Source organism: Somniosus microcephalus, chromosome 3 (genome assembly GCF_052327205.1).
Source record: "Somniosus microcephalus isolate GS21.2 chromosome 3, FLI_Smic_1.0, whole genome shotgun sequence".
NCBI lineage: Eukaryota > Metazoa > Chordata > Chondrichthyes > Squaliformes > Somniosidae > Somniosus > Somniosus microcephalus.
This window is the reverse complement of record NC_140989.1, coordinates 355,331,480-355,356,498: the sequence shown is the minus strand read 5'-3', so window position 1 is coordinate 355,356,498 and position 25,019 is coordinate 355,331,480. Positions and strand designations below refer to the sequence as shown.

The 25,019-nt window shown below is 47.8% G+C and overlaps 1 protein-coding gene across 1 annotated transcript in view; it reads right to left on the bottom strand.

Annotated features, from left to right (window-relative positions):
• Positions 1–25,019, bottom strand: part of st6galnac3 (ST6 (alpha-N-acetyl-neuraminyl-2,3-beta-galactosyl-1,3)-N-acetylgalactosaminide alpha-2,6-sialyltransferase 3) — a 241,444-nt gene that overhangs the window by 96,212 nt on the left and 120,213 nt on the right. Inside the window, exon 3 of the mRNA XM_085983445.1 lies at positions 8,274–8,683. Within this exon, the coding sequence (XP_085839571.1) occupies positions 8,274–8,683 (410 nt within the window). The remainder of the gene's footprint in view (positions 1–8,273; positions 8,684–25,019) is intronic.

The window sequence follows — 25,019 nt, the reverse complement described above, 5'->3', positions numbered from 1 at the left end:
CAACTTCTGGCCAACCCACGCTATTTTCCCTTGATTGGCCTTGTTAAGCCCGCCCAGCGGGCTTAGCAGGCTAATTAAGGGAAAGCCGGTTACAGAGAATGTCAGCGTATGACGTTTCATCTGTCAAAAATTTTTGACAGATGAATTGTCATTGTTTGACAGCTCTGTGAAGCTGTCAAATGCTGACATTCTCTGTAGTTTGATGAGTTCTTGAATTCAAGACCTCATCAAACCTCTTTCTTTTGCAGAAATTAGATGGTTGCATTGAAGAATGCAACGGCCATCTGTCATCTCTGCCGCGGAGGTGCGAGACTCTCCGCATACCCAACACTTGAAGCCTACAGGAAGAAACAAAAGTAAGTAAACTTTTTCTTACACTTTCCACTTACCTCACATACTCACCTCTCCACACTTTCACCCATCACTTACCTTCACAGCGCACTTTTGCACCCCTCCGATCCCCTGCTCGCCTTGGTGACCCTGGCGGGGTTTGGAGTCTTCGAGAAGCCCGCACTTGTGTGGGCAAAATGGGGATAATCCTCTTATCTGCCTGTTAACTACCTGTTAACAGGCAGTTAATTAGCTGTAATCCCCTTCCCGCCTCCAAGGAGATGGGACCCGGCGCGGGTTGGCTACCCGCCTCCTGGCAAGATGGCACGGAGGCAGGTTGGGGGCGGGATGGGCACCCACCCCCAGATTCTGCCATGTTCCTGGCAGTCCCGCCTCCAAACCCGCCTCCCCAGGGCTGGCGAGAACCCACTCCTTGTTACCCGACTGGACTGTCAATCAAACAGCCTTTTACCCATCTCCAAAATTTTAATAATTAATAAAGAGTTCAAAGAAAATGAAGAAAGCACACGGTTTTTAAAAATTCCCCTATGAATTTTCTCCCAGAGTTGCTCGCGGCGGTGTCCTGGAGATGAAGCTTTAATTACTGGAGTTGCCAGGGCAATCCTGGATGAATTCCAGGATACAGAGGAGACTGGGTGAAGCAGATACATCACCGCAAGAACTAGCCTACAAAAAATTCTTAATATAGAACTACAGGAAACTCTCTTTTAACCGGCACCTTAAATATCCAGAAATCTCTCTTAACCAGCAAAATTCAGGAGTAGGCTCAGGTAAGCTTTACTATATATTAGTGGCCGTGTAACCGAGGTTCCTGGATCTGTGGCCGTGTAACCGGGGTTCCTGCACCTGTGGCCGTGCAACAGGGACTCCTGGATCTGTGGCCGTGTAACCGGGACTCCTGCACAAGTGCCGTGTAACCGGGGCTCCTGCACCTGTGGCCGTGTACGGGGCTCTCGTACCTTGTTAAGTATACCTCTCTGTAATCCGGACTTTTTGATCAACCGGCACCACACTGGTGCCGTCGGTGCTGGATAAAAAAAAGGGTTTCCTCTACCATTAATGTTCCCTCTAATTATTTTGGTGCCACACGGTCCCTTTAAGGGGCTGCGCGGACCATTCAAAATACCATGCGTGCACGGTTTTTACATTGAAAAGCCAGCAAGCCAGCTGCACGGGAGTGCTGCATGGCCGTGCAGCTTAAAGGGAACATAAGAACATAAGAAATAAGAGCAGGAGTAGGCCATATGGCCCCTCGAGCCTGCTCCGCCATTCAATCAGATTATGGCTGATCATCGACCTCAACTCCACTTTCCCGCTCGATCTCCATATCCCTTGATTCCACTAGAGTCCAAAAATCTCTCTATCTCAGCCTTGAATGTACTCAAAGACTCAGCATCCACAGCCCTCTGGGGCAGAGAATTCCAAAGGTTCACAACCCTCTGAGTGAAGAAATTCCTCCTCATCTCAGTCTTAAATGGCCGACCCCTTATCCTGAGACTATGCCCCCTAGTTCTAGACACTCCAGCCAGGGGAAACAACCTCTCAGCATCTACCCTGTCAATCCCCTTCAGAATCTTATATGTTTCAATGAGATCATCTCTCATTCTTCTAAACTCCGGAGAGTATAGGCCCAATCTACTCAATCTCTCATCCCAGGAATCAATCTAGTGAACCTTCGTTGCACTGCCTTCGTTACTTCCGCCGATGGCGACTTCGGTCAAATCCGCAAAAGACCGTCACCTCGACATTCCACCTCAACACCCATCAAGCAAACAAAGCTTTGAAAGTCTCCTTCTGTGGCGCAGAGGTAAACCATGCCAATAAACCCTCTTATTTAGGAGTCACGCTCGATCGCACCCTATCATATAGACAGCATCTCCAGAACCTTGGGAAGAAACTAAAGAGTAGGGTCAACTTGATCCAGAAACTCGCTGATCCACATGGGGAGCAGACGCTCAAAGCCTCCACACGGCAGCACTCACCCTGGTGCACTCTACAGCAGTGTACTACTCTTCGGCATGGCTATCGAGTCCGCATGTCAAATCTGTTGATGTCCAGCTGAACTCTACTATGGGAATTATCACCGGTACGCTTTTATCGACACCAACGCCTTGGCTGCCTGTGCTTGCAAACATCGCACCACCACACCTACGCCACGAATATGTAGTCTCCAGAGAATACAACCTCTACACCAGCAAAGACACGATCCAGGCCGACTTGAACAACCTACCACCACCCATCTCAAATCTAGAAGGCCATTTTAGACCGTCACCGAAACCCTTCAGCGATCTCCCCTCAGCCTTGATGACCGATGGTGAAATGCTTGGAAGAACTGCGGAATGAATTCCTTAAAGAGGACCCCACAGTACAACCTGAAGAATCAAAACTTCCTCGCAAACAATGGACAACCATCAACCGCTTCAGAACTGGTCATGGTAGATGCTGCCATTTCTCCATAGATGAAAGATTAAAGCATCCCCATCATGCGACTGTGGAGCTCCTAATCAGACCCTGGAGCACATCATTGAGCACTACCCTCAGATGAAATTCGCAGGCAGCCTACAAGATAGCCACGCTGTTACACTGGAAGCTTTGGCCTGGATATCTGACTTAGAAATTGACATTAGATTTGCTTTGCTACTACCATACGAAAGAAGAAGACCGCCTCCAAGGCAAGTATATCCTTCCTTAGCTAAGGAGACCAAAACTGTGCACAGTACTCCAGGTGTGGTCTCACCAAGGCCCTGTACAATTGTAGCAAAACTTCCTTACTCTTATACTCCAACCCCCTTGCAATAAAGGCCAACATGCCATTTGCCTTCCTTATTGCTTGCTGTACCTGCATGCTAGTTTTCTGTGTTTCTTGTACGAGGATACCCAAATCTCTCTGAACACCAACATTTGAAAGTTTCTCACCATTTAAAAAATATTCTGTTTTTCTATTCTTCCTACCAAAGTGAATAACCTCACATTTCCCTAAATTATACTCTATCTGCCACCTTACTGCCCACTCACTTAGTCTATCTATATCCCCTTGCAGACTCTTTGTGTTCTCCTCACAGCTTACTGTCACACCTAGCTTTGTATCATCAGAAAACATGGATACATTACACTAGGTCATTAATATAGATTGTAAATAGCTGAGACACCAGCACTGATCCTTGCGGCATTATTATATAATAACCTTCTCTGCTCTAAGGAGAACAATCCCAGTTTCTCCAGTCTCTCCATATCACTGAAGTCCCTCATCCCTGGTACCATTCAGGCAAATCTCCTCTGCACTCTCTCCAAGGCCTTGACATCCCTCTTAAACGGCATAAACACCAGCATGGACTTGCTGGGCCGAATGGCCTGTTTCTGTGCTATAAATACTTTGTAATATATTAGTCAAACCTTTATGGCAAGGCTGAATGTTTTATGGAGAGCCCTGGAGAATCCTAGCTCACTGCACAATGCTATAAGACACGCTGCGACACAGGTTAGCAAGGCCATAACAAAAGCAAACCAAGCACTAGAGTTTATTTCTAGTGGTATAGAATTGAAAAGTAGGGAAGTTATGCCAAACCTGTTGTGATGAAATATTTCCATTTATCACTGCCTGTGACTGAGATCGGTTTCAGTGTCATTTCCCAGACATCGACCATTCTGGGTTACTGCACGGTACAATTGGGCGTTAACGGAACTGTATACGATAATTTTAAAGTATTAATCATGAAGAACCTATGTGCGAGCGTGATCTTGGGCCTGGATTTCCAGTGCAACCACCAAAGCATCACGCTCAAGTACGGTGGGTCCCAGCCGCCCCTCACAGTGTGCGGTCTGGCTACCCTGAAGGTAAAGCCGCCTTCGCTATTCGCGAACCTTACCCCTAACTGCCGGCCAATAGCGACCAAAAGCAGGAGGTACAGCTGGGAGGACAGGCGGTTTATCGCGACCGAGGTAGACAGGCTCCTGAAAGAGCGCATTATTGAACGCAGCAATAGCCCGTGGCGCGCCCAAGGGGGTAGCGAGAAGAAACGGATGGTGATCGACTATAGTCAAACGATCAACAGGTACACCCTACTAGACGTCTACCCGCTACCCCGCATATCAGAAATGGTGAACCAAATCGCCCAATACCGGGTGTTCTCCACCATCGACCTCAAGTCAGCGTACCACCAGCTCCCTATCAGACCAGAGGACCGCCCGTACACCGCCTTCGAGGCGAACGGACGCCTCTACCAATTCCTCAGAGTCCCCTTTGGGGTGACGAATGGGGTCTCGGTCTCCCAGAGGGAGATGGACCGCATGGTCGATGACCACCACTTGCAGGCAACCTTCCCCTACCTCGACAACGTCACCATCTGCGGTCACAACCAGCAGGATCACGACTCGAACCTCGAGAGGTTCCTGAAAACCGCACAAAAACTCAACCTCACCTACAACGAGGACAAGTGCGTTTACAACACCACGCGCCTCTGCATACTAGGCAGCGTGGTGGAGAATGGGGAAATTGGACCAGACCCCGACCGATTGCGCCCCCTACGGGAGCTGCCCCTGCCCAACACTCCCAAAGCCCTGAAAAGGTGCCTGGGGTTATTTTCTTATTATTCCCAATGGGTCCCCAACTACTCCGACAAAGCCCGCCCCCTCTTGAAAGCATCCTCTTTCCCGCTCTCTGCTGAGGCCCACGCCGCCTTCAAAAGCATTAAGCAGGATATTGAGCGGGCCACGCTACAGGCAGTGGACGAGAACACTCCATTTCAAGTGGAAAGTGATGCGTCTGACTTCGCCTTGGCGGCCACCCTCAACCAGGCGGGGCGGCCCGTAGCTTTCTTCTCGAGGACCCTCCAAGGGCCCGAGATCAGACACTCCTCCGTGGAAAAGGAGGCCCAAGCCATCGTGGAGGCAGTGCGCCACTGGTGCCACTACCTAGCCGGCAAACGCTTCACCCTACTTACCGACCAGTGGTCGGTAGCGTTTATGTTCAATAATAAACAGAAGGGGAAGATTAAAAATGATAAGATTCTTAGGTGGCGGATCGAGCTCTCCACCTTCGAGTACGACATCATTTACCGGCCAGGGGCCCTTAACGAATCCCCTGACGCCCTCTCACGAGGGATGTGTGCCAGCGCCACCGGGGATCGGCTACAGACCCTCCACAACGACCTCTGCCACCCAGGGGTCACGCGGCTGTTCCACTTCATAAAGTCCCGTAACTTACCCTACTCGATTGAGGAAGTTCGGTACCTGACCAGGAACTGCCGCACTTGCGCTGAGTGCAAGCCTCGGTTCTACCGCCCAGATAGAGCCCACTTAATCAAAGCTACACGGCCCTTTGAGCGGCTCAGCTTAGATTTCAAGGGCCCCCTCCCGTCCGTCGACCGCAATGTTTACTTCCTGAACATTGTGGACGATTACTCCCGGTTCCCATTCGCCTTCCCCTGCCCAGACATGACCAGCGCCACGGTCATTAAATGCCTCAACAGCCTGTTCTGCCTGTTCGGTATGCCGAGCTACATCCATACGGATAGGGGGGCGTCCTTCATGAGTGAAGAGCTACGCCAGTACATGCTGTCCAGGGGGATCGCCACAAGCCGTACCACCAGCTACAACCCCCGGGGTAACGGCCAAGTGGAGCGAGAGAACGGGACAGTATGGAAAGCAGTCACTCTAGCTCTAAGGACCAAGGGCCTCCCTATCTCCCGCTGGCAGGAAGTCCTCTCGGATGTGCTCCATTCAATACGGTCGCTATTGTGCACGGCCACTAATACCACGCCTCATGAACGAATGTTTGTCTTTCCCCGGAAATCCACCTCAGGCGTATCCATGCCGTCATGGCTCTCCACCCCAGGTCCAGTACTCGTGCGAAGGCATGTGAGGGGCCACAAGACGGACCCTCTCGTGGAGCCAGTACACCTACCCCACGCCAATCCCCAATATGCATATGTCCGGCACGCCGACGGAAGGGAGGACACCGTGTCCATAAAAGACATCGCCCCAGCCGGCATCGACAACAACCACGGCAATAGCGGCAACGACGATCACAGCAACTCTTACCCACCCACTACTCTTTCATCACCCCCGGAAGAACACCGACCAACGGCACCCCCACCAACTACCCCTTCAACAACCCTGGCGGCACCCCCGGCAGAGACCCAGGAGGCTACCAGGGACACCCAGCCGACACCCGCGGCACCGCAACAGCCACGTCGGTCGCAGAGGACTATCAAACCCCCGAACAGACTAAATCTATAGAAGGGGTGAATGTGATGAAATATTTCCATTCATCACTGCCTGTGACTGAGATCGGTTTCAGTGTCATTTCCCTTCCCCCAGACCTCATTGTATTGTGTACTGGAATGTGCTGTATTGTATACTGGAATGTGCTGGAATGTGCTGTGTGTAGGGCTCCGCCCATACCTGGCCCCGTTTGTAAGCTAACTCAGTCTGGCCCCAGTCTCCAGAAGGAAGACATCTCTCTCTCTTACGTGTTACGTTCTAAGTTAATAAAAGCCTTGTTTTGTCCTGCTAACTTCGAGTCTCGGGATTATTGAGGCACATCACCTGTATCGAACCTTGGTTAGACCACACTTGGAGTACTGCATACAGTTCTGGTCGCCATATTATAAAAAGGATATAGAGGCACTGGAGAGGGTGCAGAGAAGATTTGCAAGGATGATACCAGAAATACGAGGGTATACATATCAGGAAAGGATAAACAGTCTCGGTCTCTTTTCTCTTGAAAAAAGGCTGAGGGGTGACCTAATAGAGGTCTATAAAATTATGAAAGGTTTTGATAGAGTGGATACAAAGAGAATGTTTCCACTTGTGGGGAAGAGCATAACTAGAGGCCATCAATATAAGATAGTCACCAAGAAATCCAATAGGGAATTCAGAAGAAACTTCTTTACCCAAAAAGTGGTGAGAATGTGGAACTTGCTACCACAGGGAGTGTTTTTATTAATTAAAAAAAAAAGATTCGTTTTTATGTGATGTGGGCGTCACTGGCAAAGCCAGCATTTATTGCCCTTGAGAAGGTGGTGGTGAACCGCCTTCTTGAACCGCTGCAGTCCGTGTGGTGAAGGTACTTCTGTTTTGATTTCTTTTTGGGTTCAATAAAGACTCATTTCTGAAAGAGAATGTTGTTTAATCTAAAGTCTTGTTCAAGACTTTCTACAGCTTTTTACAGAACACACTATGCTGTGATGCATCTAGAATGAAACTGAAAGTAAAACTCCTCTGGACTGCTTGTCTCTCACATGACCTCTGCTGGTCAGGCACAAGTAATCAAAAACACAGACAAATATGCTGTAAGGCATAAGTAATCAAACACAGACAAATATCATCACTATTTGCTGATATCATTACAACTTCCACAGTGTTGTTAGGGAGGGAGTTCCAGGATTTTGACCCAGCGACGATGAAGGATCGGCGATATACTTCCAAGTCAGGATGTTGTGTGACTTGGAGGGGAACTTGGAGGTGGTGGTGTTCCCATGTGCCTGCTGCCCTTGTCCTTCTAGGTGGAAGAGGTCGCGGGTTTGGGAGGTGCTGCCGAAGAAGCTTTGGCGAGTTGCTGCAGTGCATCTTGTAGATGGTACACACTGCAGCCACGGTACGCCGGTGGTGGAGGGAGTGGATGTTCAAGGTGGTAGAGGGGGTGCCAATGAAGTGGGCTGCTTTGTCCTGGATGGTGTCAAGCTTCTTGAGTGTTGTTGGAGCTGTATGGTTGAAGCGAATAGTGTGGATGCATTTAAGGGGAGGCTGGACAAGGATATGAGGGAGAAGGGAATAGAGGGCTATGCTGATAGATTTAGATGAGGAAAGACGGGAGGAGGCTCGAGTGGATCATAAACACCGGCATGGACTGGTTGGGCTGAATGGCCTGTTTCTGTGCCGTATATCCTGTGTAATCCTATGTAATAAGAAGGAACGCCTACCTGTCCTTTCCTGTTTCCAGCTTGAAGATCTTGTCACAGTAGTTCATGCGCTCCTCGGTGGTCACGTAGATCTTGGCGTGGGGGTAGTTCCTCACCAGCTGCCGCAGTTTGTTGTACGTGGCCCCCTTCCCATCCCGCCGCATGTTCCGATAGGGACCCCAGACCACGTAGATGGTCTCGTTGGCCTCCGCGAAGTAGTGCTGCTGCCTCTGCTGGAGGAGCGGGACGCTGGTGTGGGACACCACCCTGACGCTGGTCCTGGTGCCGACGTCGGTCTCGAATCCCACCGTGGGCGCGTTGTTCATTCTCCACACGCAGGCCGACTGGTCGATCTCCCTGCCCGCCTGCTGGCCGAGCATCTGGCCGGAGCTGGACACGACGCTGCAAAGGTCGCAGTGCAGGCGGAGAGGCTGCAGGATAGGAGAAGATTGCCAACAGATCAGATTTCCCGCACCAGGATTAAAAGAAAAACCATGCACGTTTAAAGCTGCCTTGACTCTGGCTGGACGTAATCCTGGAGGTGTCATCACGTGCCCTCCTGCGTACAACCGCCTCCCCCCCCACCCTCACACTCCCACCACTGATTGCCCGACACGTCCATCTTTACAGCGCACCGCCTTTCCTCCGCCAACTGGAAGGCAAACAAGCTCTCAACTATCCAATTGGATGATGATCAGTCAAACAGCCTTATTTTTTTCCTGTCTCCAATACTGTTATAACTAATAAATGAAAGCATTCAAGGAAAATGAAAAACAAAATCACACGGCCTTTTTTCCCTCCCAGGTCACTTATAGCCATGTCCTGGAGATTAATCTTTACCTCCTGGAGATGCCAGAACAATCCTGGAGGGGTGCACGCTGCACACACACTTAAGAATCATCGAATCACACAGCACAGAAGGAGGGAATTCAGCTACGTGGAGAGACTCGAGAAGCTGGGCTTCTTCTCCTTAGAGCAGGGAAGTTGAAGGGGAGATTCATGTATCAGCCCATCGTGCCTGTGCCAGCTCTTTGAAAGAACAATCCAATTAGTCCCACTCCCCCTGCTCTTTCCCCATAGCTCTGTAATTTTTCTCCTTTTCAAGTATATATCCAATTCCCTTCTGAAAGTTATTGTTGAATCTGCTTCCACCAACCTTTCAGGCAGTGCATTCCAGATCATCTCCTCATCGCCCCCTTTACCAAATACCTTAATCTGTAACAACAGGAAACGCTGGAAAAACTCAGCAGGCCAGGCAGCATCGGTGGAGAGAGAAACAGAGTCAACGCTTCAGGTCGATGACCTTTCGTCAGAACTGGAAAAAAGCAGGAAATGGAATAGATTTTAAAGCAAGTTTAGGGGCTGGGGAAAGGGGGAGGGGATGAAAGAACAAAAGGGAAGGTCAGTGATAGGATAGAAAGCCGGAGAGATTAAGAGACCTTGAGAGACATTAAGAGATCGTAATTAGATTAAACTCTTTGGCCCAGAAATTCCAGAACGGGGCTTGCAGCGCGTGCAAGCCCCGTATTTACACTTACCCCGCGCTACTGACGATCAGCTCCAGGGACGCCTGGACTTGGTGAATGAAAAAGAAGAATCCCGGGCAGCGTATGACGTCACACCGCCCAGGAGTGCAGCCAGCGCGAAGCCAGGAGCGTGCAGTGTAAGTGAGACACGCCCCTTGAGGTCTCAGTTTCACTGGACACGCCCCCAATGTTTCTGTCAAGCTGCTAAGGATTTTTACATGCAAAGCAGCAGTTTAAATAGGTTTTTGGAAGTTTTTTGAAGATTTTGGTAACTTTTATAAACTTTTTAAAATGTTTACATTATTTTGAGTAATCTAAAGTAGTTTTAAAGAGAATTAAAGCAATTTAAAGACTTTTAAAAGCCCTAAAAGAATTTTTTAAATTCCATTTATTTATTTAGCAATGTCGTCGTCATACGTGTCTTCACACTGTTCCCTTTGGGGAACTGTATGAAGTGGTGGAAGGATTTATGGCCGTGATTAACGCTCATTCCGTGACCGTAACCATCTTTGAACCAGCCATTAGGGCGGTTAGTCCTATGGCGGGAGGGTTTTACGGGCTCCCACAAGCTATACAAGGAGGGGGGGCCACCCACACCCACGGACGCAAATATTCCACTGGATGTCAACCCAGAATTTAGAGCCGGAGCTCCGACTCCACTTGCCGGGACTGTCTGGAGCGGGGTTCGAAACCCTACCCTGATCTGGCCCAGCGGCGGGGATCCTACCGCTATGACAAAGGCCCAATCCGATTAGCAACGTGAAATGGCAGCATAGGGCTCCAGTCACGGGGAGGGAAAAGGCGCAGGAAACGTATGGGTGTCACCTTTTGTGCGGAGTGGGCCTTTTGCGTAGCAGTAAGCATCCCCGCCGCTGGGCCAGAAGGAGTAGGGTTTTGAACCCCACTCCAGACAGTCCCGGCAAGTGGAGTCGGAGTTCCAACTTTAAATTCTGGGTGGACATCCAGCGGGATACTTGCGTCCGTGGGTGTTGGTGGCCCCCCCCCCCCCTCAGATGGGTTGTGGGAGCCCGTAAAACCCTCCCGCCATAGGACTAACCACCCTAATGGCTGGTTCAAAGATGGTTACGGTCACGGAATGAGCGTTAATCACGGCCATAAATCCTTCCACCACTTCATACAGTTCCCCAAAGGGAACAGTGTGAGGATACGTACGATGATGACCTCTTGCGCAATGCACCTCCTTGGACCCTCAGTCGCAGATGCGAGGGGGCAAGTCGTGCAATTGTTAAATTTTTCATTTTATTGACATGTAAAATGTTGGCCCAGTAATTCCCTTCCAACTGCGCGAGTACAGTCGGGGTACTTACGCATCTGGCCGGATGAAATGCCGGTTTTCAGCATGCACAGTGCTTTTGGGGAAAACCGGCATTTCCTGTCCTCTGAACGAAGGGGTTCAGAGGCAGAACGCGTGCGACTGCACAGGCAGCGCGTGCGCAGTATAATTCGCCGCTTTCATTACTGCTTTCAGTGAGGTCAAGTCCTTACAACTTACACATGAAAAAAGCATGGGTACAGTTGCTCCAGAGGCTGCGGAGGAAGATATTTCTTATCGTGGAGCTTCTGAAAGTATGTATGTCTGTATATATTCCTTTGCGTGTTATGTATATATTCCTTTACTTATGTGTATGAATGTATTATTTAGTTATGACTTTCAGAGAAAGTAACTTATTTGAAAATCATAATTAAAAACATACATTCATACACATTAGTAAAGGAATATAAAACATATACATATACGTAAAGGAATATATGTGGACATACATACATAACTCATTCTCACATTCCATTCACACAGCCACAATTGCTCCTTCTACCTACCGTTCTGAAAACCCTTTAAAAAAAAAAAAATTTTAACTTTAAAACTTACTTAAAATTTCTTAAAATAACTTCCCTCCCTTTCCCAAACAAAAATATTGCATTTCAGAAGCTCCACGATAAAATGTTTCTTCCTCCGCAGCCAATGAACCACTTTACACTTGCTTTTTTCAAGTGTAACTTCTGAGGACTTACCCTCACGGATTTCATGAATGAAATCTACGAAGTTCACTGCGCAAGCGCTGCCTGTGCAGTCGCACGTGCTCGAGGTCTGGAAATGCCGGCGTTCCCCGCATGTGCTGTTCATGCTGAACGCCGGCATTTCCAACGGCCAGATGCGTGAGTACCCCGAGCGCACTCACGTCTTTGGCCGCGAATTTCTGGCCCTTTATGTCTCTCAATGTCTCTTAATCTCTCCTGCTTTCTATCCTATCACCGACCTTCCCTTTTGTTCTTTCATCCCCTCCCCCTTTCCCCAGCCCCCAAACTTGCTTTCCATTTCCTGCTTTTTTTCCAGTTCTGACGAAAGGTCTTCGACCTGAAACGTTGACTCTGTTTCTCTCTCCGCCAATGCTGCCTGGCCTGCTGAGTTTTTCCAGCGTTTCCTGTTGTTATTTCAGATTTCCAGCATCTGCAGTATTTTGCTACCTTAAATCTGTGTCCTCTGGTTACTGATTCTCCTGCCAGTGGAAACAGTTTCTCCTGATCTACTCTATCAAACCCCCCCATAACTTTGAACACTAATAATCTCCCCTTAGCCTTCTCCGCTCTAAGGAGAACAATTTCAGCTTCTCCGGTCTCTCCTGCTGAATTTTCTCTTGAGATGATGTATTAGATCTTTCCTCTGATAATATTACTTGGTGGTTAATACTGAACAACCCTCACTGCAAATTACCGCATAGATTTTCCATTTCAATTTGCCTCATCCTGCTACAGGATTTAAACACCTCTATTGCTATGAAGTGATGGTTTATGTCAATTGAAAACGTCTGTCGCTAAAACATAACAACTGATGTGTAATATATTTAATGAATTGGCCTCTACTGCCTTCTGTGGTAGAGAATTCCACAGGTTCACCTGCGAGAGGGTTTGAGTACAGGAACAAGGATGTCTTGCTGCAGTTGTACAGGGCCTTGGTGAGACCACATCTTGAGTATTGTGTGCAGTTTTGGTCGCCTTATCTGAGGAAGGATGTTCTTGCCATGGAAGGAGTGCAGCGAAGATTCACCAGGCTGATACCTGGGATGGCAGGAATGACGTATGAGGAGAGATTGGGTCGATTGGGCTTGTACTCGCTGGAGTTTAGAAGAATGAGAGGGGATCTCATTGAATCTTATAAAATTCGAACAGGGCTTGACAGACTAGATGCAGGAAGGATGTTCCCAATGGTCGGGGAGTCCTGAACCAGGGGTCACAGTCTAAGGATAAGGGGTAAGCCATTTAGGACTGAGATGAGGAGGAATTTCTTCACCCAGAGAGTGGTGAACCTGTGGAATTCTCTACCACAGCAGGCAGTAGAGGCCAATTCATTAAATATATTCAAGAAGGAGTTGGATATATTTCTTAAGGCTAAAGGAATCAAGGGATATGGGGAGAAAGCAGGGACAGGGTACTGAATTTGGATGATCAGCCATGATCGCATTGGATGGCGGAGCAGGCTCGAGGGGCAAAATGGCCGACTCCTGCTCCTATCTTCTATGTTTCTATGTTTAAGCGTGGACTAAATAAGTACTGACACCGAGACAGATCGATTAGTATTGGCAACAGCTAAATATGAAATTTAGGGTATGGTAATGTCGTGGTTATATTACTGGGCGTGTGGGTTCAATGGCAGTTTAGAAAATCTGGAAAGAAAAAGATGGTACAAGTAAATGTGTCCGTGAAGCTGCCAGGTTGTTGTAAAAACCCAACTGGTTTACTGATGTCCTTTCGGGAAGGAAAGCTGCCGTCCTTACCTGGTCTGGCCTCTGTGGTGGTTGAATCTTAACTGTCACTCGTAAGTGGCCTAGCGAGCCACTCAGTTAGGGCAACCAGGGATGGGCAATAAATGCCACCCTTGCCAGTGACACACACACCCCCTGAGAATGATTTTTTTTTAAACCCCTCTCATTTAATGCAAATGTCACAGATCAAAAGTCCCACGTCCGATTCCTTATCCGTGCTGGATTCGCTGCAGCTGGTGTATTGCACAGCCCCAGCAATAGCAAGGCTCAGGACTCAGGGTTCCCCTTCCGATCTCTATTGAGTGGCCACCCCACCCCCGCCCGCCCGCCCCTCCTCCTGCATGCTGGCCGCACATATTAGGGACGATTAGCGGGCCCAGCAGTGATACTCTCCGTGGTCGAATATTCTGCCAACTCTCACTGTCTCGGCTCTTAGATGAACAGTGGCCTGTGGATGAGCGACCAGAGGGCTGCCCGTCTTTGTGAGACAATAGCCCAGTCAGAACTTTCCGGAGAGGAGTGGGTGGGGCGGGGGAACCACATCTATAAAATCATCTTTAAAAAGCCATGAAAGGGGGCAAATCTTCTTCTTTCGAAAAGAGCTGAAATTCCCAGAAGTACGATTCTTTTTTTTCTCAGGGTACAGGCAGTTGCTGGCAATTTTTATTGCCCGCCCCTAGTGGCCCTTGAGAAGGTGGTGGTGGGCCGTCTCCTTGAACCGCTGCAGTCCGTGTGGTGAAGGCACTCCCACAGTGCTGTTAGGGAGGGAGTTCCCGGACTTTGACCCAGCGACTGCAACCTAAAGCTCTCCCAGCAGCGAGCGACACTGGGGAATGCACAACAACTTGGATTTATATAGCGCCTTTAACGTAGTGAAACGTCCCAAGGTGCTTCACAGGAGCGACATCAGACAAAAATTTGACACCGAGCCACATAAGGAGACATTAGGACAGGTGACCAAAAGCTTGGTCAAAGAGGTAGGTTTTAAGGAGCTTCTTAAAGGAGGAGAGAGAGGCGGAGAGGTTTAAGTGGGGAATTCCAGAACTTAGGGCCTAGCTGGCTAAAGGCACGGCCGCCAATGGTGGGAGCGAAGGAAGTGGGATATGCAAAGAGGCCAGAACTGGAGGAATGCAGAGTTCTCGGACGGTTGTCGGGCTGGAGGAGGTTGCAGAGATAGGGAGGGAAATCACAGATACGCAGGCATGGTTTCCCGAGATGATCTCCCGACAAGCTCCGGAATTGCCCCTAAGGCGTGGCCTCAGCATGCAAAGCTCTGTGGCAGAAGTGCTGTGGATAAAGATTTACCCCCCAAAATAGGGCAAACAATTTACAGTGCGTTAGAATAACCATGGAGCCAAGAGTTTCACTTTAGGCGCAATTGACGATCCGGGCGCAAATTGCGGCCAAAGTTGGGGCTATTTTTGAGAAGTGTTTTCCCCCCGCCTCAGTTTTCCGCTGAAACACATTTGTATATCTCCGAATGTAAAATCTGGTGTGAACCAGCGCAATCGGCAGTGTTTTAGAATGTAATTTAAAAAAAAATTTGCTTTAAAAAAATATTCCGTGATATATTTAAGCGCGGTAACTTGGTGCAGTTTGATTCATACAACTCAAAATGGATTTATCATAAAATATAAGCATTTTAATCAGAGTGTCTCACCACCGCCTGTGAGTAACCTGATGTCAAATAACTCAAAATGACTTTAAAAAACTACACAGAACCATTTTCTATTTACACTGGTGTGCAGAAGTCAGTTTCTTAGTAAAATTTAAAAAAAATTATACTCAAACGCTTTTAAAGGCTGACTATTGGTGCCCTTGCGCCTAAAAGAAAGTATAATTTTAAGAGCCTCCTTGCAGGCCTGCAGTTAGCGGAAACTCCCGATGGTGATTAATGGGCGTGCGGCCAGTTTTGTGGTCGGGCCAGCTTCTAGCGCTAAACTAGCGCAAAAAGATCGCAGAAACCTGAGATGCTCTGGATGTAATTTGCGCTTAAAATTCCGCGACCTTTTGCGCGGGTTTGGCTGATTTCGGGCGAATTGCGCCGAAAGAAAGCGCTGCAACCGAGTGGAAACTCCAGGCCGAGGTGTTTAAGATGAAACATAGAAACATAGAAGATAGGAGCAGGAGTAGGCCATTCGGCCCCTCGAGCCTGCTCCGCCATTCAATGAGATCATGGCTGATCATCCAAATTCAGTACCCTGTCCCTGCCTTCTCTCCATATCCCTTGATCCCTTTAGCCTTAAGAAATATATCCAACTCCTTCTTGAATATATTTAATGAATTGGCCTCTACTGCCTTCTGTGGTAGAGAATTCCACAGGTTCACCACTCTCTGGGTGAAGAAATTCCTCCTCATCTCAGTCCTAAATGGCTTACCCCTTATCCTTAGACTGTGACCCCTGGTTCTGGACTCCCCCGCCATCGGGAACAGCCTTCCTGCATCTAGTCTGTCTAGTCCTTTTAGAATTTTATAATTTTCAATGAGATCCCCTCTCATTCTTCTAAACTCCAGCGAGTATAAGCCCAATCGACCTAATCTCTCCTCATACGTCATTCCTGCCATCCCAGGTATCAGTCTGGTGAACCTTCGCTGCACTCCCTCCATGGCAAGAACATCCTTCCTCAGATAAGATGATCAAAGGATCGGATAGGGTAGATAGAGAGAAACTGGGAGTAAGTTTAACCCCCAAGAATTTGGGTTGCATGAGAAGTTAAAATTTGAAAAATTTCAAAACACGGCCCCAACACACCTCGAACCTGGCCACTTCCGGTTTTAACGGAGACGGGTCGGGGGGCGGGCAACCAATCGCCTCTCAGGTCGGTAAAAGCTTTGAAGGAGTCTGCATGCATCCATTTTAACAAGGTTTCTATTTTTAACCCATTTTGCCCGAGTTTCATAAGAACATAAGAATTAGGAACAGGAGTGGGCCAGACAGCCCCTCGAGCCTGCTCCACCATTCAATAAGATCATGGCTGATCTTCAACCTCAACTCCACTTTGCCACCCGATCCACATATCCCTTGATTCCCCTATCAATAACTCCCCTGCTCTTCTATTGAAATAATGCCGTGGGATCTTTTACATCCAAGTGAGAGAGCAGACAGGGCCTCAGTTTAACGGCTCACACTGATACCTGGGATGGCAAGAATGACGTATGAAGAGAGATTGGGTCGATTAGGCTTATATTCGCTAGAGTTTAGAAGAATGAGAGGGGATCTCATTGAAACTTATAAAATTCTAACAGGACTAGACAGACTAGATGCAGGAAGGCTGTTCCCGATGGCGGGGGAGTCCAGAACCAGGGGTCACAGTCTAAGGATAAGGGGTAAGCCATTTAGGACTGAGATGAGGAGGAATTTCTTCACCCAGAGAGTGGTGAACCTGTGGAATTCTCTACCACAGAAGGCAGTAGAGGCCAATTCATTAAATATATTCAAGAAGGATTCGGATATATTTGTTAAGGCTAAAGGGATCAAGGGATATGGAGAGAAGGCAGGGACAGGGTACTGAGTTTGGATGATCAGCCATGATCGCATTGAATGGCGGAGCAGGCTCGAGGGGCCGAATGGCCTACTCCTGTTCCTATCTTCTATGTTTCTCATCTGAAAAACAGCACCTCTGTCAGCCTAGATTTTTGTGGTCGAGTCTCCAGAGTGGGACTTGAACCTACAACCTTCTGACTTAGAGGCGAGAGTGCTACCCACTTTTTTTAAATTAATATACTTTATTTAACATTAAGAACATTTACAACATCGTGATCATTTCATTGTATGATACAAATCAATTCCACCGCTCTGCACAGCCATTCCGCCACCACATTTTAACATCAAAACCTGAAGTTTAATTTGTCTCCTGTAACATATATTAATCGATTGTACTTTAAAAATTGGTTGTAAAATACTGTCCTTAAATTCCTTTCTGAATAAAACATCCACAGAGCCTTATAATGATCTTTTAGCTTATATTTAAAATACTCTTTTAGATTGATTCTCCTGCCTTTAAAAAACAGAGCATTCCTTCTTTGCACAATCACGAATCTAGCCAAACTGAACATTAAATTAATTGCCGCTCCGCTAGACTCTGGCAGACTCTCCTGCAATCCCCATCTCAAAATTGAGTCCCACGGGATTCCCATTCTCGCTCTTTGGTCCCCACCCAGCAAAAAAGCTTCACACAACTGTCGAACATAGTACTTAAAGTCATTTAACTGCAGACATAACACCAGTAAATGGGACAGAGTCTCATCCTGTGTCCCACACATTGGGCAAGTTTCCGCCTCCACTCGTCCAATCTTGCACAAGACCGTCATGGTAAAAACCCGGTTATGAGCCAATTTGAAATCCAGTTCAATCCATTCTGGGCATTTAAAATTCGCCCACACTCCCTTCCAAACCCTGTTGAAGTCCAGCTGTGGGTATATACTCTGCCAAAACTCCTGACCAGCAGGTGTCTTGAATCTCCATTCTCTGAATACCTCATAGAAATCTCGAGTATTACAGTTGTCAAATTGGACCAACTCTCCCCCTTTCTCCAGTACAAAGCTTGGAAAAGCAGGACGCATTTTACTTCCTTTGGAGATTTCCGCATTTATTTCTTCCATCCAATCCTGTGGCATTGCCCTCACAATCTTCTCATACATGATTCCTATTGCTTTTCCTTCTACCTCCTGATCCTCCTCCCACACCATGTCCCTCACTATCGCTTCCGGCAACCAACCTGGAATTACCCCGTATAATACATCTTTCACAGATATAATCCCAGCTTTTATAAAAGCTTGATTAAATAAAACCTCTCCTTCGATGTTGACCCACCTGTTCAAAAATAAAGGCTGTTCTAAAAATTCCTCAGCCCCCTTGGGCATAAACTACACACTTTTTAAAAATTGGGCCCAAGTCGCTACAAACCCCTTATAAAACCTAGGGAGAAGTTTTATTGATTTCAAAAACATATTATTGTATTCCATATACAATATCCCCTGCCCTCCTATCCCACTTCATTTAAAAAAATGCTCAAAACAACTCTTCCAAAAACTTGTATTTGACTTCTGAAGAAATTTCTTCACCCATTTGATTCTAAAAGATTTCTTCTTCAAATCAATATCTGGGAAATTGAGTCCTCCCTAATTTCTCCGTCCAATGATGGTATTGTAAGCCACCAAGGCTGGTTTCCCTTCCCATAAAAACCTCACACAAGCCTCTCGGATGGACTTTTCCGCCCATTCAGGAATATCCTCCACCGTCAATAAGTACCATAGCTTAGATAGCAGGAGAGCAGACACCACTGTCGCTCTTCCTTGCACTTTCAACCACCTTCTTTCCCATCTTCCCAAAATCTTTTTAATTTTCATAACCTTCGGTTCCCAATTTAATCAATCCACTTCATCCCTGTCTTTCTTGCACCCCATATGCGCCCCCAGAACTTCCAAAACCTCCTTAAAGGGACATTCCCCCAACCATTGCCCCCTACCCCTCCCTGCAACCAGGCATTGGGACTTACTATAATTCACTCTGGCTCCGGAAGCTCTACAATATTCCTCCACTACATCCATAGCTTTCCTCACTGACTCCCCATTTCTCAATGTTAAGGTTGTGTCATCTGCATATTGGTGTATCACCGACACCAGCCCAGAACTGGGGACCACAATCCCAACTGCACCTTGTTTCTTTCGCATCATGTAACCTAATGGTTCTGCTACCAATGTGTACAACAATGGGGACAGGGGACAACCCTGTCTCACTGATCTCTGTATCGGAAAATACTTGGATAAAAAACCATTACATTTAACACAGCTAAATATGTTTGAATAAAAAATCCTTATCCACTGAATGAAATTTTCCTTGAAACCAAATGCTTCCAAAACCTTCAATAAAAACTCATGAGAGACCCTATCAAAGGCTTTCTCTTGATTTTTCTTTAATACATAAGCCTCCCTCCCACTCTCTTCCATGAGCTCTATCGCATCTCGGATTGAGACCACAGAGTCTGCGATGTCCCGGCCTATGACTCCATCGGACTGAGAGGGCCAAACTATCTCCGGTAACACCTCCTTCAAACGATTTGCCATAACCCTCGCCAAGATCTTATAATCTACATTTAATAATGTGATGGGCCTCCAATTCTTCAAATCCCGTCTATCCCCTTTATATTTTTATATAAGCTAAGCTTATGATACCTTTCCTCATAGATGGGGCCAGGCTTCCCTCAATTTTAATTTCCTTAAAAACGTCTAAGAGCAATGGACTTAAAATCTCGAAAAATTCTTTATAAAATTTTGCACTTAGTCCATCGGACCCTGGGCTTTTCCCCCCCTTCATTCCACTTATTGCTACTTTTATTTCCGCTAATCCTACTTCTTTGTCACACATACTTCTCTCATCCTCCTTTAAACCCTCTTCAATAAAAGCAGTAACCTTCTCCATCGCCAAATTGGAAATGTCTTCTTTTGTATATAACTCTTGATAAAAGCTGCTAGCCGCCTCTAAAATCTCCCCACTTTCATGAATGATCTTCTCCCCAACCTTCAACTCTTCAATTAACGATAATCTCTGTCGCAGCTTCTCTTGCTCTAGAAAATATCTAGTGCATCTTTTGCCCTCCAATGCATCGCTAGCCTTTGCACGGAGAATGGCCCCTTTGCATTTTTCAGCTTGCAATAATTCCCACTCTTCCTTTAGCACCCGGAACTTAGTCTCAGCTCCCTTATCCCCTCCGTCAACTGCTTTACAGACATCCGTAAACCTTTTGTTTATATTCTCTTCTCAACGCCGGTTAGCTGCCGCCCTCTTTTTCCCATAACGTACCGAAAAAACTTTTACCTCATATTTGAAATTGTCCCACCAAACTCTTCTTTCTTTCAAGAACAAAGGTTCCTTCCGAGCATTCTTTATTATATTTATAATCCCTTCTTTATAAGCAATTTCTTTCAGGTATTGATTGTTTAAAATCCACACCCCTGAACCGGTCTTAACTCTGCTGTTCCTAATTCTAAGAACCAAAGCCGAGTGATCACTAAAAAATACTTTTTTATAATAAATCTCCATCACCTCAGAACTTAACACTTCCCGCATTAACACAAAATCTATTCGGCTCTGTTTTAAAACATCACCCACCCAACCTGCTCTGGAGAACTCCCTTTTTATGGGGTTCCGGTCCCTCCATAAGTCTCTCAAATTTAAATTTGCCATCATTTTTACAATCATCCCTCTGGAGTTATCATCCTTAAAGGTAATCTGGGCTGAAATGTCCATCCGAGATAAAAATACATTAAAATCCCCCACTATACAAGGATTTTCCACCTCTGCCGCTTCAGTGAATAACCCCCGAAAAAACTCGCGACGCTTGCAATGGTCATTCGGTGCATAGATATTAAAGAGATCGCAATTAAATTCCTCCATTTTTACCCTTAGCCGTAAAAATCTCCCCTCAGTGTCCTTGTCCACCAAGGCTACGTTCTCTTTTATAGGCGGACTCACCAAAACAGCCACCCCTCTACGGTTATTGTTTGCACAATTTGCAAACGCCTCTCCCTTCCAAACCTTCTGAACTCTTTCTAGGATATCCTCATCCCAAAAGGTTTCTTGCAGACACTACAAGTCCGAACCTTTAAAACCCTGCAACAACTGCTGCAATTTCTTCTCACCCCTCAGTCCGTTCACATTAATCGAGACCAATGTAATCATGGCTCCAAAGAACGGAAGTATGCCTGATAATCTCCCCATCATTTAATCTCTGGCTCTTCCCTCCTCTCATGCTTCTTCTCAACTTTTCGGGCAGCTGTTGCTTTTTCCTGCAGCCTCCGGCTCTTTTTCACCTCCTGTTTGACCCCTCCCTGCTGTTTCAGCCTCTTCCTTGCCTTAAGTTTGGACCCAGGAGCTGCCCTTTTTCCCTCCTTCTGCCCCTCACTGACCTTTCCCTTTCCACATGATGCCACCCCACCCCCGACTTCCATTCTGTCCCTCTCTAATTCCTCACACTCAAGCTCTTCTGCAACCCCCTGTGCCTGCTCCCCGTCAGATACATAATCCTGCTCCCCGTCAGATACTTCATCTCCCACAGAGAGTCTTCCTGCTGTCGCAGTTTCCCCCACTGTGCCGCTCCCTTCAACCACATCTCCACCTCTGACCCTCGCACCCTGTCCCCTCTCTCCATGGGACACTGGCGCACCTAAATTGTTCCCTTCTGATGTCTCCATCTCGCCGATCCCATCCTGCTATCCCTTTAAGGGTCCTGTTTAAGGGTCCTGCCTCTTGCACCCTCTCCCCGTCCTGCCCCCTCCCACTCACCAAGATATCCGACTCCCCGACTATCCCCGGAGCACCCGCATCCACCACACACCCCGCTCCCACCTCCTCTCCCCACGCAGACACCAGACTCCCCAGGGGGAGCCAAACTGCACTAAGGCTCGAGTCTGCACTCGACCCTCGCTGCCCGCTGCTGTCTTTGTTCCCCTCCACAGCACTCGGCGTATTTTCCGCCATCTCCATCCCGTTCTCCGCTCCGCCATCCTCTGCCTATTCCTGTGCTCCTTTCTCCTTCATTTTACTGGCTGTGTCCTCCGACTGCACCGCTCCTCTGACTGTACCACTCTCATCTCCTGCTGCTTCTCCCATCTCCTCATCACTCATATCGCTCCCTTCTGCCACACACTCACAGTGGGTGGGGCCTTTGTGACCCACCCCACAGCTCTCCGCCTTGCAGCTCCGCGTGATGTGTCCCGACTCACCGCAATTGTAACAATACAGGTCTGGACAGTTTCTTACGAGATGGTCGTGTCCAAGACAATAATAGCACACCTTTACTTGGTTATCATGCAGCACACGAAAGTACTGCACTCCTTCCAGTGCCTCGAACTTCATACTGTACGGCAATGACCTCACCCCCTCTGGGAACCGCACCTTTACATACCGGGTTCCATCTGCTACCCGTGTTCCCGGATAGCACCTCCTCTTTATTGCAGAACAGATTTTAATGTCCCACGACTCCAATTTTTTGCTTAGCACCTCGTCCTCGATGTAAACTGGCAAGTTTAAAAATGAAACCACCACTTCCTCTGAATATAGCAGCGTCACCTCCAAGAATTTCTCACCAACTTTCAGACTGAGTAACAGTCTTTCCACCTCCTCACGGCCACTGACCGTCACCTCGAAGCCCACATTTGGCTTTGGTTGGCAGGCAAAGCAGCTTCCCTCGCCACAGTCCTCATGAACCACCTGGATAATATCCCAGGCTCGAATCTTCTTATCTTCACACTGGACCACCACCGTATTTTCTTTACCAAACCTCCTGAGGTCCCGGCCCAAATCTTTGGGCCTTTTTTTCCCTTTCCCACCACAGTTTCTTCCCTAATTAAATTCCTCTCAGGTACATTGTCCTCTGAGGGGCCCGGCACTCCGGACCCCTCAGCAGCCATCTGACTGTTTTTTGTGGGCCAAAAAGGCCCTAAAACCTGAAAACAACACCCCAAAACCCACCACCAACTTTTTACAAAACTCCCTCCAACTCCCAGCTGCAATCAGGCAACCAGTAACACCTGGCTCACTCCTAGCCCCTCCCACCTAGCGAGTGCGACCCACTGAGCCACGGCTGACACGGGTCACGAGAAACACGACAGGTAAAAGGAGGCGAAAAGGACCGGATCCATAAGGTAAGTGCCTTTACGGCACTGCTTGTGGGCCAGGAGGAGCAGGAGTGCTGCCCCCCACTCCGGCCTAACAAGCTTAAGTGCTTCCAGTTCCAAGGTCGCTGACTCCCCCCGGTTTCCTCCCCGGGATCTACTCCCCACCTTCTTGCTCTCCCTCCCTCCCCGTGAGCTCCACCACCTCCCCCCCTGACCACGATGCACTTCCCCGTAAATATGTCCAGAACAAGGGGGCATAACTTTATAATTAGAGCTAGGCTGTTCAGGGGCGATGTCAGGAAGCACTTCTTCACACAAAAGGTAGTGGAAATCTGGAACTCTCTCCCCCAAAAAGCTGCTGAGGCTGGGGGGTCAATTGAAAATGTCAAATCTGAGATTGATAAGATTTTTGTTAGGCAAGGGTATTAAGGGTTATCGAACCAAGGCGGGTAAATGGTGTTAAGATACAGATCAGCCATGATCTAATTGACTGGGCTCGAGGGCTGAATGGCCTACTCCTGTTTCTATACTTTTTGATTATATCTGCCTATCGGTAATTTTAAAAAAATCGTTTGACCATTGAGCAGAGAATGTGAGAGGAAACTGCAATAATCTCATTAACCCAGACTGATCCAGTGTTTCTGTCATTTCGACTGTGTGTTAATCCATCTTATTCATACGGTCGAACTGCTCCTGTGATGAAGTCATCAGAATTCATGATTCAAAAACAAAACACTGAACAGAATAGGATGAAAAGCAGTCAATCAGGGCCGAGGTGGAATTGGAAGGAGCTGGGCCAGACTGCAGGCCCTTGTTACACCTAGCATTCATCTACCACAGCCAAGCACACTTGCCCTTTACCTCAATAAGTGCCAAAACTTCAGGTGACCGGATAGCTCATCACTAACGTTTTTGAAGCCCAGTGCAGAAGGTCAGGGTTCAATTCTCGGCCTCGACCGACATTTTTATAAATATTCGTTTATGGGATGAGGGAGTCGCTGGCATTTATTGCCCATCCCTAATTGCCCTCGAGAAGGTGGTGGTGAGCCGCCACCTTGACCCGCTGCAGTCCGTGTGGTGAAGGTACTCCCACAGTGCTGTTAGGGAGGGAGTTCCAGGATTTTGACCCGTCGACGATGAAGGATCGGCGATATACTTCCAAGTCAGGATGGTGTGTGACTTGGAGGGGAACTTGGAGGTGGTGGTGTTCCCATGCGCCTGCTGCCCTTGTCCTTCTAGGTGGAAGAGGTTGCGGGTTTGGGAGGTGCTGCCGAAGAAGCCTTGGCGAGTTGCTGCAGTGCAGCTTGTAGATGGTACACACTGCAGCCACGGTACGCCGGTGGTGGAGGGAGTGAATGTTTAAAGTGGTGGATGGGGTGCCAATAAAGCGGGCTGCTTTGTCCAGGATGGTGTCGAGCTTCGAGTGATTTTTTTTCAAAAATATATACTTTATTCATAATTTTTTTTTGATACATTCTAACATTTCACTACAATCCACCAATCATATTACATATGGCGTAATCCAGATGAATGCAGTACATGGTACTCTATTTACATCAACAGATTACAAGTGTATTTACAATTAACACACTTGTACATCATACGGCCCGAGGGGGTTTTTTATACTGGTTTCAGCCCCTCGGTGTACACTGGCGGGAGGGCCTTAAACTGTGGCCCTTCCCCATCGTGCCTTTGCGGCGGTGGCACCAACCTTTAGTGCATCCCTCAGCACGTACTCCTGGACCTTGGAATGTGCCAGTCTGCAACACTCGGCCGTGGACAACTCCTTGCCCTGGAAGACCAGCAAGTTTCGGGCAGACCCAAGGGCATCTTTCACCGAGTTG